Source organism: Pezoporus wallicus, unplaced genomic scaffold (assembly GCF_028554395.1).
Source record: "Pezoporus wallicus isolate ANWC-B61680 ecotype Strahan unplaced genomic scaffold, APGP_CSIRO_Pwel_v1 contig_6427, whole genome shotgun sequence".
Lineage (NCBI taxonomy): Eukaryota > Metazoa > Chordata > Aves > Psittaciformes > Psittacidae > Pezoporus > Pezoporus wallicus.
Genome location: NW_026639823.1, coordinates 37,739 through 55,632, shown reverse-complemented (window position 1 = coordinate 55,632; position 17,894 = coordinate 37,739). Strand labels below are relative to the sequence as shown.

At 41.0% G+C, this 17,894-nt stretch overlaps 1 protein-coding gene across 1 annotated transcript in view; it reads left to right on the top strand.

Annotated features, from left to right (window-relative positions):
• LOC130602949 (bifunctional heparan sulfate N-deacetylase/N-sulfotransferase 4) overlaps positions 1 to 17,894 on the top strand; it is a 108,091-nt gene that overhangs the window by 53,556 nt on the left and 36,641 nt on the right. The window contains exons 4-6 of the mRNA XM_057416290.1: positions 15 to 169; positions 9,098 to 9,283; positions 10,947 to 11,075. Of these exons, the coding sequence (XP_057272273.1) occupies positions 15 to 169; positions 9,098 to 9,283; positions 10,947 to 11,075 (470 nt within the window). The remainder of the gene's footprint in view (positions 1 to 14; positions 170 to 9,097; positions 9,284 to 10,946; positions 11,076 to 17,894) is intronic.

Here is a 17,894-nt window from a genome sequence, read left to right as displayed (position 1 = left end):
CCTTTCTTTTGCAGGGACTGAGGAAGAAGATGAAGGTGATGACCTGCTGTTGAGATCTGTGGATGAGTTTTGGTGGTTTCCCCATATGTGGAGTCACATGCAGCCTCACCTCTTCCACAATGAGTCATCACTGGTGGAGCAGATGATCCTCAACAGAGAATTTGCAATAGTGAGTAAAAATTACCAAAAGGCTCACTACAATACCTTGACATATTATAGTTATGCTTTCCAAGCTGTTTTTATGTTTATCTATATTATAAGTAGAAATATATTTACATAGATATACAAATAAAGCTGCAAGATTGGAAAGACAGCCTCCAAAAAGCCTTTCTGTAACTAAAACTTGGGCTGAATTTTGTCTTATATTTATTCACTGACAGGGCCTTTCTGGAGAGGTAGCAGCCCTTCATGCAAACACCCTTGCAAGATGACAGGGATCAGAAACAGTAAAATCTAAGTAGATATCAGCTAGCATTTTAAGCTTTAGGAAGGGATTTATACACAGGTTATCAGCTTCCTCAAATATACTCAATAGGGAAGGGGGAAAGTTGCAGTGAACCCTAAACGTTATGTTGTGTATAGTTTGTGAGAAATCTTGAAGCTAACAAAACAAGGAAGTGAAGCTGCTGGATTTCACTGGGCTTTTTTTTTAGATTACCTGCTTGAAAAATATGATTTTTCCATAGCTAACCTATTGCTGATATTGACAGATAATGTTTCATTTTTGCTCATCTGGGTTGTTAACTTCCAAGAGCTATCCTCTCAGCATTACCCAGAGCTCAGAGTACCTGTACCATTTAGAGTCCTTTCAGGATAATCCTCCTTGTTTATTGAGCATGACAAAGAAAACCTGAAACCTGTAAATGCTCTCTTTGGAAAACACACTGTGTGGTCTCTAAGAAGGGATAGACATGCCAAGCAACGAGAGCCACTCTGAAGAGCAGAGTGACACAGCAGGGCTTTCTCTGCTGTGTCTGAACAAGCAGTTGGAAGCAATTTATTCCTTTGTTTACAAAAATATTTTCCTAACTTATAATTTTAAATTCCTAACTTATAATTTTAAATTTAAATTTCCTAACTTATAATTCTAAATTTAAATTTCCTAACTTATATTTCTAAATAAAACTCATGAAAAATGGCTTAACTGTTTTCTTGTCAGATATTCCCCCTTCCCATGGTCTGCTTGGCAGGGTGTTAGTACAGAGGCATTGTTAGTACAGACGTCTTTTTCTGTCTACAGTTCTGCTTTACTGTCAGCCTTTATTCCTGGCATGGTCTGTTCACGGTTTTTGTGTAGCCCAGCCCAGAGACCCAAATACAGTTGGGATTTTAAACGTAAGAGTAGTTTTTTAAATAGTCTCTATCTCAAAAATACACAGTCCATTCATCTTTAAACCTGAGGGGAAATTCTCCTCCTGTTTTCAGGGAGCATGAAGTCCTCTAGGTCAAACCACCTTTAGGAGTAAAATCTATAACATAGCCTGAACAGGGCTTGTGATAGAATCTCTTTACAACGTCAACTACAGAAAGATAAAGCCCATGTCCCTATCATCACTGAAGGGTAGAGGCTCTTTAAGGTGCTTATAAATATGGAGCTAATGTCGATGAAAGGCTGCTGCTATTACCGTTTTATTTGCTGCTAACGTTTGGACAGGGGTTACACCAACTTCTTAACCTTAAATCTGTTCAGCTGTAAAATTATTTATGAGAACATTTATTTTCAAAAGGCTTTCTGTGGAATCCTCTCTGTGGGAGAAATCTATCTTCCCACTACGACAACATTCCTGACAGCTATCAGAGACTCCACAGTAGTTTTGCATCCTCCCATGCCTTCTCATCCTCAGCATCATGTCTTGTTTGGGAAAGAAATTCTGTGTTCTACAGCTGCACTTCCACAAGTCCTCCAAAGTTGAGGCAAACCTCTTTTCATTATTTCTTGAATTCACAGTGTGGATCCAAATTTCAATTAGAGATCTAGAACAATACATACATGTGCTTTTGTTAAACATGTTCCATTTATGCTCTATGATATTTAATTAGCATTTCACTCAGGCAAACACAGCTTGATGCCAATGCCATTTTCTCTTGCATTTCCCATTTATCTTCCCACCTCCAGTTTTAGCTGCAGGTACAGATAATACTTCGTGTTGCTGCAAGGAAAGTCACAATAATTATTTGGAAATATGATTACATTAATTCTTCACTTCACATGGCATTTCTTTATTCATTTATTTTAAACGTGGGTAAGAAGGTAACAAGGTGGGATAGTATGTAATTATACCTGGGAAGAACAGTAAAGGTTGTTTCAAAATCCCAAATACCACAACAAAATTCTGTTCATTTAAGACCTGTTGGCACCTCCTGGCTGTATCCTTTTAGAAGAAAGCTAAACCAAATCACACTGTCCTGAAACCTGCACCCAAACCCCTTCACAATCAGCAGTTTCTCCATGCAGGACAGCATCAGACTTGGGGTTAACATTTGTCACTGGGGGAAATGTTTTCATGAAAGGGATGTCCTTTCATGAAACAAGCCAGTGCACCTGAAATGGTATTTAATGAGTCTTACCACACGGAGTTATAAATGTACCTAACCATAATTGTTACTGCCTCTTGTATTTACACTGTATGCATAATCTTCAGTTTACAGGAACTTGAGTACACATACAGAGTGCCAAGCAGAGGCAAGAAATGCAGGTGTTAGAGCTGCAGCTAAAGAAAAGACCTCATTCTGTAGTACATGGATATATTCATACCTTGTAATGATGCTCTAGAAAACGGGGGCTTACAATTGCAGCCTGCCAGAAGCCCCTGTGTCACAAGATACATGTAGAAAACAGATGTCTAGTTTTGTATACATACAATTAATTGCTAATTTGGCATCTAATTTTCTTGCTTTCAGCGCAGATGTGTATACCTTTGTGTATCTGGGGCTTTGTCAACAGCCTTTAAAGGATTCTCTTACATGTAAATTGGTTGAGAACCAGGAAACTGCCTTTAGCAAGAGCCCTCCAAATTATTCTGTTTTATGTGTTACTGATATTTATCATTTCTACTGTTTCATGCCTAGTTGGTTCAAGGAAGAGACTTTCTCACATTTTCCAGAAATGTTCTTGTCCAACTTGCTCTGGATCCAGCAGGAAGCATGGGAAGTTTTGCCTGGCAAAATCCTTGTCCACACGTGCCTGAGTGACAGGCCCCAAAGCTGCCACAGCCACAGCCCCATTCCCACAGCCCTTGCTGTCAAATCTCTTCTCAGAGGAACAAGATTTTAACTGTGCTAGAGTTGCAGACTACCCAGAACTTTGCTATCTGACTGTCATCTAATTTACGTAAATCATAGAATCCTAGAATAGTCAGGGTTGGAAAGGACCTTAAGATCATCCAGTTCCAACCCCCCTGCCATGGGCAGGGATGCCTCACATTAAACCATGTCACCCAAGGCTCTGCCCGATCTAGCTGTGAACACTGCTAGGGATAGAGCATTCACCACTTCTCTGGGCAACCTGTTCCAGTACCTCACCACCCTTACAGTAAAGAACTTCTTCCTTACACCTAACCTGAACTTCACCTGTTTAAACCCATTACCCCTTGTCCTATTGCTACAATCCCTGGCTAAGGAAATGTCGAATGGCATCTATTTTGATTACCAGTTGGATTTGACTAGCAATATTCTGGGGCTTTTGTTGGTTCGTGGTTTTTTTTGCTTTCTTGTTTCTTTGTTTTTCTTTCTTTTTTGGGTGGGGGAGGTAGGGGGGTGGTTGGGCTTTTATTTCTATAAGAAGATTCCCAAATCCTCTAAAGACACTAATGGATTAAGCCTTAGATTACATTTTGGAAACTGATATCTCACATATTATTCTCCTTGTTTATAGGCAACACAGTCGATACACAGAGGTAAATGGATTGCACAGACAGAAGTCTTTGATAATACATATACCAAAACCAAAACAAACCAAGTTTTCACTGCCATCCTTTAATCACAAGATATCCTTCCTCTCCCATTTTGTACTTCCTTATATGACAAAACTAAGAATATATTGAAGACAAAGCATGTAGCTCATTATTTTGTCCCTTGATTTGCTTGCTATGTGATTATCTTCTGCACCCATTTGTGAGCACATGTGCCTGAAGCATGGCAGAAATAGGGCAAAAACTGTCATCGACTAAAAAGACAGCTGTGATCTGATAGGAAAAAATGAAAGACATATACAAAACAAATTTATTTGGAACTTGCCTAGTAGCCCTCCTTGGCTTCAATCACCTGTTTATAAACCAACTACTGATGCACATCAGCACTTCCTCTGCCTAAAAGGAAGCACTTCCTCTTCCCTTCCTTTTGACCTGCCCCAACCACAAAGAAATAGGCTTTTAATATACCAGTTAAATACCAAGAATATGAAGACCAGTGACCACATAGCAAAGGCAAAGTATTTACATGTGATGAAAAGAAAGTCGCATTTGTCCCATCAGTAATATCTGTAGTTAATGCTGGGAAGGAGATATGCCCACTAGAGATTGCTTCTAAAAATGTTTTGTGAATTGTCTGCATATATGTAGAATAACGCCATACTTTGCAGGCAGGATGAAATTTTTTCTCCCTAACCTTAAGATCCTTCTGAAATAGTCCATCTTCATTAGTACTTTTGTCCTTATCAAGAGTGTGCTCTGACAGCATATCTCTAAGACTGCCTTTACCTTCCAGATTCATTTGGTACTGGAGGCATGCAGAGTCTTATGTGTTTCTGAGCCATGTAAATCTTCCACCATGCTGGAAGATTTTTTCATTTCACATCATCAGAAACTTAAAATCTTAAATCCCAACATTTTCCCTGTCCCTTGGTAGTCTGCTGCTGTGCAAAGCATGCCTAGAACAGGAGTCATGGTGATATCTGGGAGGCTTCTTTGTAAGACTAGTGACAAGCTGGCTTTTCCCATGTTCCTGTCAATCCTGGATCTGACACCAGAAAGCCTGTTTTGTTAAGAGCCCTTGTACTGTCTCCTATGTGAAAGCAAATACCAACAACATACAGAGCCCCCTTATCTCAATAGCAACCACATGTTTGCTGAACCATCTTGTCTAGCTTAGAGAGCTTTTCAACACATTTTTAAAGATTAAAACTGATTTAAAAGGAATTGAAGGCTGTAATATTTATTCAATAAAAATTACCCAGAAATGTAACCCTTGAGAACAAAAAACATACGTCCATAAAGGATAAAATACAGCATTTTTGTGAGTGTTGACAAGCAAGAAAGTAGCAAATTTATTTACCAAATGAGAGAAACTTTAAAAAGTATTTTAAACAGAGTAACACAGTATTTCTTATAGGAAATCTCACCCATGTGCATCAATATTAGAAATAAATTCCAGTACTAAAATATGCAACGCTTATACAAAGCTTTTAACTTCAGAAGGTAACATCTTAAAAAGTACTGCATTTACTCTACCCCCTGCTGTTGGACAAAATCAAAAGGTTTAGCAAACTTGTCTGAGTTTGTATTGGTAACTCTTTCATCTAATAAAAGTCTTTACACCAAGGGAAATCCTGCAGTTCAACTGGCTGTGGGAAAAGATCTACATTAGTCATGAGATTTAAGAAATTAAAATCATAGAATCACGGAAGTGTAAAAGGTTGCTGTTTAATTCTTTCTCTGACAATGGCCAATACTAGATATTTCTGTAAAACAGCAACCCTTAAGAACAAGAATGCCAGTTGTGTTATAACAGGTTGAGGTTTTGTTTCCTTTTATTTCTCTCTGCATTTCAACAAGGACTTGGCGCAATCAGAAGCTGGGGGTTTTGCGTCAGACAAGTTCCTGGTAATATAGTCAGTCTTACACAGATTGCTTTTTATTCACATTTCCAACATGCGCTCACAGAAAAACTGCTACAGGAATGCAAGCTTGCTTATTGAGGATATATCTCCTTCTGGAGAGCAGTGCTCATTCTGCATTACCTGTCCTTTCCCTACCAGAGGGGTTTTTCACAAATGCAAAAGCACGCACAGCACATGCTGACTCATGGCAATCACAGCTCATTGCTGTACAAACAAGAAAGAGGTCAAAAGAGGTTAGGAGTGTCAAGCAAATCTTCACTTGCTTGAACCAAGCTGATAATTAAGAGAGAGAAGCAGTCTTGGCAGATTACCTCAGCCATTTAGATCACCTGTAGGAGTACCAGTCCTACTTATGGGAACTTTGGAGGGAGCAAAGATGAGCCAGGCTGCCTTGGCAGGACTATGAGTTTCCAATTCCAGCTTCTCTGGTTTGGGTGCATCAGCATGACTGCTGCTGGCCAGAAGTGTGGCCACATGCAGGCATCAGAAGAAGACTGTTTTGAGTGGGTTTTAGTCTGATCCACCTACCACAATCTCACCGGTGCCTGAGGGCATGAGGGGTACTCATGAAGAGCATACTCTACTCTGTCTAGCCCTTAAAAGAAGGCAGGTTGTATGCTCCCAGACTGCAGAACAAAACAAACCAATGCATGGGAAGTAGAGACAACTTGGGGAATTTCCTGCCAAAAAAATGCAATAACTTGAACTTGTCCAATACACTGCTGCAGCTTCAGCTTACGCTGTCATTTAAATCAGAATTGAAAGTCTCTTCATACACAAGTGAAATGGGAATACAAATTTAGGCTGTCCAAAATCAGTGGCTCTGTGGTCCCAGCTTAAGCATGTAAAGGAACATACATAATACTGCGGCTTTCATTGCCAGAATGGTTCAGAAATTTTCCAAAGTAGACAAACACATGCACAGAACTTTTGAAATTTAAAAAAAAAAGTCCTTAGTGTAAAATCTTGTTATAAATTATTCAGTAGAATAGATAAGAAAATATACTTTGTATAGGCATCTCCCTTTCTGCTCAGTGGCTTAGATTCCAATGTACACTCCTCCTGTAACACATTAGGTCTCAATCGCAAACTAAATTTAATAACAAAATGAGCGGAAGAAAGGAGGGAAAGCAACACAAATCACTAAAAGAGGACACGAAATATTTCATTTACCCGAGTAAACTGAACACAGAACTGACCAAAGAAAATCTGATTATTTGGTAGTTGTTTCTTCTTAAGGTCACATTGAGTATTTGAGTGACTGACACGGATTTGTATGCTGAACTATGTAGTGTGCAAGTGTTATTCAGAGGCTAATTAGCCCTTTCTATTAAGAACTTATGAAAAGGTGCCTTAATTTATTTGTGAATGGCAGATTACCCTGTCACCATTCTGTTGCTATGGCAATACCAGCAGCAAAAAAGGAAGTAGAAAACCAGGATTTTTCATGTTTTGGTCCATGCAATACAGACATGTCATTCAGAGCAGTGTTCATTCTCTAGCTCAGAACACATCTGCCTTACATTATGTGTCTGTATACTTCCTCACATAGGGTTGGTGAAGGTTTGGAGATTCCAGTTAATACAGTATACTTCAGTTAGCACAGTGTATTTGACAACATGACCATCATCAGTTACTTGGGCAGAGTAATAAGTAGCTAGATTTGTCAGAAACTTTTAGATACAGTTTTTTCTTTTGTACATGTTCATAGAAAAACAATAGAGAAAAGAGTGATTAACACTTCTCATTTCACTGTTAAACTGACTCACGCCTTTCAGGCAGTTAACAACATTAATAAGCAGAAATTACATTTTGTTCTCAGTAAATTGAAAATCATGAGTTTGGGTGTCTTTTTTTTTTTTTCAAGATCAGGCAGTAACCTAAGATATTTACGAATAAGGAACAGATAATTTTAAGTGGTTGCATTATGTGGTGAACAAACAAGTGTGGCTTACAGGTTTAACTTTATTTTTGTCAAAGAACTACAATGCTTTCCTTGCAAAATACTTGAAGATGCCCAGCAGCACCTGCTGTTCCTGGAATTAAAGTAATCAGTGGTTCTTGGATAATGTGGGCAAGAGGAAGGACAGAAAAAAACATAAAAAATCATAATCTCTCATTTTTGCTATTTCCTTCTGAACATCAATTTTACATGAATAGGAAACAGCTGATTTATCCTGTAGTACTGGGGGTAAAATCAGTTAACACCCAAAGTGTAGGAAGGGATCCTGCAAGACCCACAGCTGTGGGACACTCTTGCAACCTGGAAATGCTGTGAGAAAGTGGAAAAGTGGACGGGACCTGCTGGAAACCAGCCTTGGCAGAAGAGGCAGACTGTAATCATCCTTCATGCCAGTAGCTGGTGACAGACACTGGATGCATCTCTGAACAGTCACTCAGCTCAATTAAACTAATTACCTGATTTTCATAAGAAGCTTACACTTGAAATACTCTGCTCACTTTTAAATATATCCTGGTCTATAGATGTAGTTATCAGCCCTCATCATCAGATGGGGTTTTTCAGAGAGCCCACACTGAGCAGAACAGGGCAAGAGCAGAAGGGATGAGGAGCAGAACAAAGGCAAGAGAACATCAGCAGTGAACGAAACATGCTCAGCATGCTCACAGTTAAGCTTTTTCCTTAATTCTCTTTGCCCGCACATTAACTGCCTCATTGTGCCATTGGAAGATATTTTCAAGATAACCTATAGATTATATTCATGAGAATGCCCATATTTCCTCAGAAATGGAGCTAAATATTTATGAAATGAAAAACATGTCAGTCAAAGTCCAGCTTCTTTTTTGCTACTATCTTACTACCATAGGTAAAGTATGAGCAGATTCAGAAGCTATGGGGGATCTTTATATATTTATTAATTGAATCAGGAAAGAATCTTGCTTATATTCCAGAAACAGGAAACAAAAAATCCTGTATGTTACTGCAACCATTTTTTCCATTTGTTTACTCCTCTAATGCTGTTTGATACCTTAGTAACAGTATATAATGAACAGGCAGGCAAACCTATCCCATGTAACAGCAACACAACATAATCCGAAAGGATTATTTCTCACTCCACAGACATCGAACTGTGATTCCAGTTCCTTTCATCTCTTTCCCGTTTTTAGCTTGTGCTACATACTAACAGATACAAGTTTGCCCAAGGACAACAGCTTTCCAGCTGTCTGCAGAAAAATAAGCTTTGAATAATTACGTGTTCCTTTTCTGCTCCAAAATTAATTCTTCCCTCTCCTGTGTTGCAGGAGCATGGCATACCAACTGGCATGGGATACGCAGTGGCTCCACACCACTCTGGGGTTTACCCGGTTCACATCCAGCTGTACGAGGCCTGGAAGAAGGTTTGGCACATCCGAGTGACCAGCACAGAAGAATACCCGCATCTGAAGCCTGCACGGTACAGACGGGGCTTCATCCACAGTGGCATCATGGTACACTGCATTTCCATGCTTCATAGCAATAGTACTTTAAGTGACTCAAAATTATGCTATTTTTGCCAAATGTTTCAAGTTTTACAGCAGTCATTAAAATTCTCTGTGACCAAGGATTTGAAAGGATGCAAAATAGTGTATTTATTATGCAGCCACTTAAAAAAATCACACAACTTGGGCAACTGCAAATGTAAACCTCAGAAACTGAATGTACTTAATGTACTTGTAGTTCCATCAACTACCAACTGAGTTATAAATGCATATTTTGAAATTCATTAAACTGCCTGAGACCTATGTTTCAAGCTCTGGATCATCTTTATGCATGGAAGGATTAGGAACCCACCAGCTGGGAAGGAAGGTGAGCAGTTGTGAGCAACCTCCTCCAGCAAGTATAACACTTCTCCAAGGCTGAGAATTCCTTCTGAGCTTTGCCTTGGAAACTCCCAGAGCCAGGGGCCAGAGACGTGATCGACTCTTCCAGACTATCCATTTGTGTGAGAAGGGAAAAGGTTCCTCACATACATGCTACAACTGCATGAAAGGCAGGAAAATGTACAAAATTACTTGGCCTGACTTACCAATCAGCTGAAGCCCTATAGCTGGTAAAACACAAGAACTGAATATGCATAACTGCAGTCTCAGGATGCTTATAGCCCCGGCTGTCTTGAATATTGCCTATGCATCCAAAGTCAAAATCGTGATTCCCTGAATAAGACAAAAGGAACGTCTCAATCAAAACCAAGAAGTTACTGCACAGAGCCCCATTACTGTTGGAATGGTCTCAAATTCAGCTGTGCATTTACATGTGTATGAAAATGGTCTGCTCAGAGTGGGCTTTTTTTTCCTTTTAACTGAGTAGAAAAATGAAAACACTGACTGGAGGGAAACCAAAGGCCTTCCCCAGGTAAATTATCTCTCTGAGGGGATTAGGCAATACCTGTAAGCCCTGACAGTTGCTGTATTTACTTGACCACAACCCTTTGATAGTACCTGTGTACTAATGTAACCAACCCATCTAGCTGTCCAAGACAAATTTGTTTTCAGAGACAGGCAGCCTCTCAGTTCCTAAGGTGATGGGAAGCTGGCCTGGAGCTGCTTTCACACAAGCATCCCACCATTCCTGTATACATTTCACAAACAGGAATGAGGGCTCAGTATAGTTTCAAGGACTGAGGAAAGTATGAAGCAACGTCTCTTTTGTGGTCTGCAGCCCTGAGTACAAATTCAGTTCATTGTCTCAAGAACAGTAAGATGAGTGGCCTGAGATAGCAAAGATGACCAGGAAGCACTATTTATCTGCAAATAAACCAACCTTGCTGAGGGAAAGAGAGGTTTGGCTTTTTGTTTTCTTCCTCTTGCACAAGCCAGGAAACAAACACAATGAGTTCATGAGCTCAATAAAAAAGTCTGCATGAAACCTCAACATTTGTGTCTCAGCTTTTCAGACCTGGCATCTGGAAATCTCCACATCTGCAGGGCCATGCTTGTTTACCACAAGAACACAGAAGGCCCAGAGGAGACCACAAATAGCCACATCAGAGTACAGAGGCAGAAAGGGTTGCAGCTTTGTTTCCTTGAGTTGATAGAGGGATTTGGGTGGCTGTGCCAAGTTAAGTTTGCAAGAGAAGTTAATGTCACAATGGCGCTGTTATTTTGTTCTCAGGTGCTCCCTCGACAGACCTGTGGCCTTTTCACTCATACTATTTTTTACAAGGAATATCCTGGGGGTCCTCAGGAGCTGGACAAAAGTATCCAAGGAGGTGAACTCTTTCTCACCATTCTCCTGAATCCTGTAGGTACCTTCTTTTGCTATTTTTTGGACAAGGTGACAAATGGGGAGGAGGGAGACAGGGAGGAAGGGAAGGAGATCAGTTTTCTTTGATCTTGTTTGGGAAATAAAAACCGAGACCACTTGCTCAGAGGTAACAAGCAATTTAAGAGGAAAGGAGTGAAATGTGTTCTGCTAATTTCTAACTACACTTGTACACAACAAGTTACTGGAAAATACAGTAATTTCAGCTCCATCCTGTTTCCCAACCTGAAACCAGGTCCCTATGAGAGAAGAATGCACTGACTTGTTTAACTGAGACTGAAAAAAAAAATGAGGGTAGAAAAAACTCAGTGATTTTATTCTGATTTTCCTTTTTTCCATATGCTTGGGTCTTCAGGCACTCCTAATAGAACTCCATAGAAAGCCCTGGGCTCTGGCCTGATACCATTTCCCCACCACTGGCTCTTCAAAATAGGTTTTGTGAAGCTAAAAAGCACCCAAACAGTACATAACCTTCTAAGGAACTTTTTTGCTTTGCTCAGTGCAGCATTTCTTTTGCTCTGTCAACGTTACATGATCCCTAAACTATATATATGTCTGTATGTGTGCACATGTTAAAAAAACCTATGTATGTACAAGCACCCACATGTATGTGTGTATGTATATATAAGGTTTAATGAAAAGTGTCACAGACTTTATGGATGGCTTTCAGAGCTATCACTCAATTTAGTCGCAGCTAATAAAGCGATCTGAACTGTGCTGTGTTAATATAAACATGTACACACAAATATGACAACATGATGTAGTTGGGCTTATCCAGGATCAAGGAGGAAAGCTAATGCTATATTTTGATATATAAATGCTATACTTTGAAGTTCACTTGATGTGAACAACAGTCTGGTGCCATTTAAAACAGCAGCCTAGAGTTGGAAGGACAAAGGATGAGAACAAAAAAAAAATTATACATCAATTATTTTTTTTCATTGTCCTGACTTCATCCTGTCCCACCCCAACAAGCTGTACCACTCACAAAACACCCTGTGTCTTGACAGGTGGCCTAATTTTTAGTGGTTTTAAATTGCTGTACTCATGGACTTCTCTGCAGAGTTAAAGAAACTTCAGGTGGAGCTGACTCTCAAATCCAGGTCACTTTTATTTAGAGATCTAAATATAGATTTCAGTATTATATAATTAAATGCTTATAGGTGAACTTTGGCTGGGGAGCCAAGTTGGTTTCTGAGTCAAAGATCCAGTGAACTTTAAGAAATGGGACATTTCAATTAGGATTTTTTCAGTACCATACACATAACACCTAATTTGAGAATAAAACCTATCTCTGTTCTTTATCCTGTCTCTCCAAGACCTGCAGTCCTCTCAGGCTGGCTTTTCTTCCCATAGTTTTCTTAAGTGCAACTTGGCTCAACTCTGCCCTGGGATGCTGCTGGAATTTATCCTTACCTTTATCACATTATCATTATCTTTGACGAATAGCTGTGTACCTTTCACTTATCCAATTTTTCCCTCAGTCTTAGGCAGTGCAGCAGTCTGTAGCAGAGTATGTTCTTACTCCACAAGAGATACTTTGAGTAGCCACAATTCCTCAATCACTCACCATGTCTAAGCCTGTAAGCATGCTGACTTCTTTCCCTCCAGCTAGCCTTTTCTCTCATGTCAGGTTTTTCTTCCAGATAGTCACAAGCTCACAATTGCTTATTAGAAATCTCAGCTTTTCAAACTTTTAACCAATTTTGTCCAAATGTTCTTGCTAAAGCCAGGCTGAGGCTATGGAGAAGGGTAGCCCTTCAATTAATCTAAAATTTAAAAGCTGCTGCTGAACTCTGAACAAAATCAGATAGCCTATGCCATCATTTATTACACTTTCCACAATCCTTTAGCCTGGGTACTCCAGGCAGCTCCCCAGCAGGACCAAGCTCAGAGGGGCTGGAGCACCTTCCTTCTGGGAGCTCTAATAGCTCCAGCTCCTTGTGCCGGCCCCACAGGAGGTTTCCTTCAGACAGGCCCAATTGCTTCTCCCAGAAAAGAGCCAAATAGCTCCGCAGGCAGGTCTTGCAGAGCAGGTGGGTGCTCTTGTTGTCCTGCTGAGCATGGCACAAAGAATGCTTGAGAAAAGCAGCTCTACCATCTGCATTTTAGGTTTCAGGAGTGATGCAGCAGAAACAGGACCTTTCCTAGGAAGGCAATATATAACAGCCAGCAAAGCATGCCAGATTTAATCATGCATCTGTGATGTTCACAACAGTTATCTTCCAAAGAAAAGGGGGGAGGGAGGGGGAAGGGGAAGGAAGATTTTCTTTGATTTTCTTCAGTACATTAAGTCATTGCTTTGACCAAGCTAGGTTCCAATAACTTGAGAGTACAATATATATTATTGGGTGGTACTTGAACAGCTTTTCTACACTGTTAATGTTTTATTCCCCCTTCCCACTTTTACAATTTTCTACCTTTACCTCATCAAACCTGATATTTTACTGAGCTAAGAGACACAAGTGAAATACTGACACATGCTTCCCTAACTCATAGTTAAGCACAAATCTGTTCTAACATAGGTGCTTATTCAAACAGGAAGAAACAATTTAATCCTGTGTGAGCTGAAGTAAGAAATACCACAAAACCCCACCATCATTCAAGTCAGGTTGGCACACTATCCTATGAAATATGCACTGACTGACAACAGTAAAAGCAAAATCTAGCCTTAGATGGAAACTGGTGTGAGTAGGAAACAAAATCATCTACATTCAGACACCCATTTTCTTCTGTTAAATACCAAGTTTGGAAAGCACACAACAAGCAAATGGAAAGACTTCTATTCAGTGTAAGAAAAGGTGGAGTGTTTTGGTGGTTAATTTGAAGAATCTTACAGATCAGTATCTAAAATCTATGGTATCTTCTGAAAAGGATCAATAGAGTGCCAATTCCATTGGCCAATCACAGATTCAGTCAAAAAAAACAGTATGCTTTGAATGCTATGTAGTCTCCCATTTGGCAGCAGTACATACTGCAATAGCAACAAGAAACTTCTCATCTTATAACCCTAGAAGCTTTTCACTCATTAATAAGCTTCCTTAGTATTTAGATACCAACCTGTGCAGTTCTGGGGATTACTGCAAGCAGTCCAACATAAACCAGTGTGTGCTCTCCAAATGGATTATGGAAAAGAACAACTGTCCGGAACGAAAAGGCTTTTTCAAAACCATAATTTAAAATGTTGTTATTGAGTCCTACTGAACAAGATGCCTAATGTAGTCCATGGATAGAAACCATACTCATAAAATCTTAACCAGAACGTGCCATAGCTTCTGTTAATTCTACTGCCATGTAGTTGCACAAGCTCTCCTGCTCACTGGCTCTGGTGTCAAGTGGGTGTGTGCACTCGCCACTGGTATCAGTGTGAGTTCTGTACGCACAAGATGGGGCAAGGGGAACCCCTTCACACACCCACAGAGCTGCCAGGCTACCATGATAGCTGAAGTGACATACAAATTAGGTGTGTTATTACCATAAAAGATCATATTCCAGAGTCCAAGACTGTGTTAGATATCAACTTATGCAGCTCATTACCTGCCCTGTTGTGTGCAATGCTGTTCACTACCCTGCTTGGTTTGAAAAGCACAGGTGCAACAACAAAAAAAAAGCAACCAAACAAAAGGAGTATCTGGTTTCACAGAACCTTTTCTACAACTAGATGTAGATGGTTTCCCCATAAAAATGAGCTAACTCATAAATAATTGCTAATGCACTTTATAAAACAGAAATAAAGTGAGCTGTGCAGTTCAATGACATTTTCCCAAAGCAGCTAAAGTAAGGGCTGGCTTCCCACACATTGCACAACCGCCTCTTTGTTCCTGGCTTCTCTTTTGTAGGCAGCTGCCTAGTTTCCTCCAAATCAAAACCCTGGACCTGGATTTTGAGAGTGGTTTACTTTAGGGTCTGCTCCCAGGTGTTGCCTTCGCAAGGCGTGGCGACCTGGTTCAGGAACGGCATGGCAACCAACCCCAGGCTGCTCGGGCCATCAGCTCACAGACACCAGTGTGGTGGACGGCAAATGGCGTTTATTACTTCGCAACACAGCGTTATATACTCTGGGTTTACAGCGTCACTTCCGTCTGCTTACATCACAAGCTACATACTATTGGCTATCAAACAGGGGGGACTCTATCTTTCCGTACAGCGCAATATCTTCTGGCCGCCAGGCCCTAACTACCTACATTTCCCCCCTCCCTATGCTTAATAAAACTAGCTGGGTATAACAACAGTATATGGTTGATGCTTTCACACAACATTGAAAACAGTTTCTGCAAGCGGAATATATGCTTGAAATAGGGATGCAGAGCGCATCGGGCAAGGCACGTGAAACAAGTGATAGCAGAGAAAGACAGGGTATAACTGGGGATAGACCAAAAAATTCTGAGTAAGAGCGTTCCTAAAGCAACTGTTGGCGTTCTATGAGCATGATGTTAACCTTTCCCAAACGGCTTTTGACAAATGACATCAGCTTATTCAATATACAGGGTCCAAAAATCAGTGCTATCAGGATTGTTATAACCGGCCCTATTAGGGTAGATATTAAGGGGGTAAGCCACGGTGAATTGGTGAACCAGGATGTGAACCAATTCTGTTCCGCCTCCCGTTCCCTTCTTCGTTTTTCTAGTCTCTCCCGTAGTTTGGCCATAGTATCTCTCACAATGCCAGTGTGATCGGCATACAGACAACATTCTTCCTTCAGAGCTGCGCATACTCCCCCTTGTTGTAAGAACATTAGGTCTAACCCTCTTCGATTCTGTAGCACGACCTCAGATAACGATCTAAGCGAACTTTCTAATGCACTGATAGATTGTTCTATTCTAGCTAGGTCTTCATCCACTGCCATTCTTAGGGCACTGAATCATTTGTTTTGGTGCACTAAGGATGCTACCCCTGTGCCTACCCCCGCACCTCCCATGATCAGGAGAGTGGCTATTGTTAATGCTGTAAAGGGTTCCCGTTTTGACCGATGGTGTTCTGGAGTGGTTTGTGACTCATAGAAAAATTGTTTGGAATGGTAGAAGATCTTAGGAACTATAGTTACTTGGACACAATATTCTGAGGATTCATCAAATTTGTCTAACGACAGACAGGGTGTAACTCCCATAATGGAGCAAACCCAGTTGGCATTATTGGCCGGTACTAGCCATTGTGCAGGGGTTTTCGACTGTGTCACATTAGCACATAGTTGTTTTTTGTGTTTAGGGACTTTACCTATACATATACCACTTCACGTCACATGTGCTAACGTAATCCCTTGTTTTTCTGTGTTCCAAGCACACTGGGTTGGATTCGTACCATTTACTCGTAAGGGTGCGTCGCTTATTCCTATAGCCTCATAATAGGGTGGTGTTATGCCGTAGCATAGCCAACAATGCTCCGTGAGCTTCGGATTAGTCTCGTTCAGCAGTTGGTAGCTAGCTTGCATCATTTTCCAAAGAGGATTTCTGTCAAAAATATTAACTGTACCTACAGTAGCTGCCGTAAAGCTATATGGTAGGGGTGTAAGAGTCGTCAGGCTAGGTTTCGGCGGAACTGGGAGTTCTGGGTGAAGAATTGGATTAGGTCCTACGGGCTTGGGATCTTGCGGGATTGGCTCTTTTTTTATCAAAATGAGGTCTCCTTTACCGATTCCTGATTGTTTATATCGTACCCCCCAAGTTTTTCCCATTAGCCACCCATGGTCGAGAGGGTTCGTTACATTAATCATAAGATATTGACAGTTTCCCAGTTGGAGTCTCCCACGGGGAGCCAATGCTACTCCTCCACTCCAACCTCGTTTCGGAGGGGTACATCCAGAAGGCCCCCATTGTACTTTCAAAAACCTGTCTGGAGTTTTAGGGACCCAATCTGAGGCTATTGTTTCGCATCCCCAATAGGCACAATAAGGGGTAGTTACAATATCCTTTCCCTGGGTTCAAGCTTGGGCAGAAGTAAAACCCCGCAAGATCTACACACGGGTCTGTAGGTGCTAGCTGACAGAGGGTAACAGTAAAAATGGGGCCTCCTATTGTGATTACACTTTGGACTAGTTGCTGGTCTTCCCACCTAGACAGGGTCCACTTAAAAGGCTGATGGGGGTGGGGTTCTGGTACCGCTTGCGTGGTAGCGACGAGCTGTAAGGCGAAGAGCACACAAAGATGTCTCCATCCTTGTCTGCGGGGATCATGTTGCCGTTGCCCGGATTTCATCTGCTCAGGATTTTTGGGTACGGAAGGGATATCTGCAGACTTGTCATCTTCTCTCAGTATCGGAGCGTATGAGTTGCGAGGACGTCCGATGATGTGATCCTGTGGAGAGAAAGACTCAAAGTTTTGTTAGTTTTGTTTCTGAAGGTCTGGTTTAATGGACTTAAGTGGGCACCACTTAATGATTCCATCCTTTTTGACCGCGGCATACCCTCTCCCAGTAAGAACTAGTCTCCACCCTTGTTCCCACTCTCCTAGCTCATTTCTGACTATGATTAACGGACCTTCGTCCATCGCTCGAGTGGCCCAGTGTTTTTGAGTGGGGCTATTCGCCTCTTCCCCCCTGGGAAATTGGTTTAGCGCTAATAAGGCAGTGGCTAGCAAGCGTGCTTGATCTCCCGGGGGAACGGCGCTAGAGAAGCCTTCTGTTTTTGCCAGCACTTCTATTTTAGATTTCAAAGTCTGATTTGCTTGTTCAACTATGGCTTGTCCTGTGCTATTATATGGGATACCTTGTATTAGGGTAATACCCCATTTTTGTGCGAATGCCCGGACTGACGCGGAGACAAAGTTTGGACCGTTGTCCGTTTTGATTTGCTTGGGAATACCA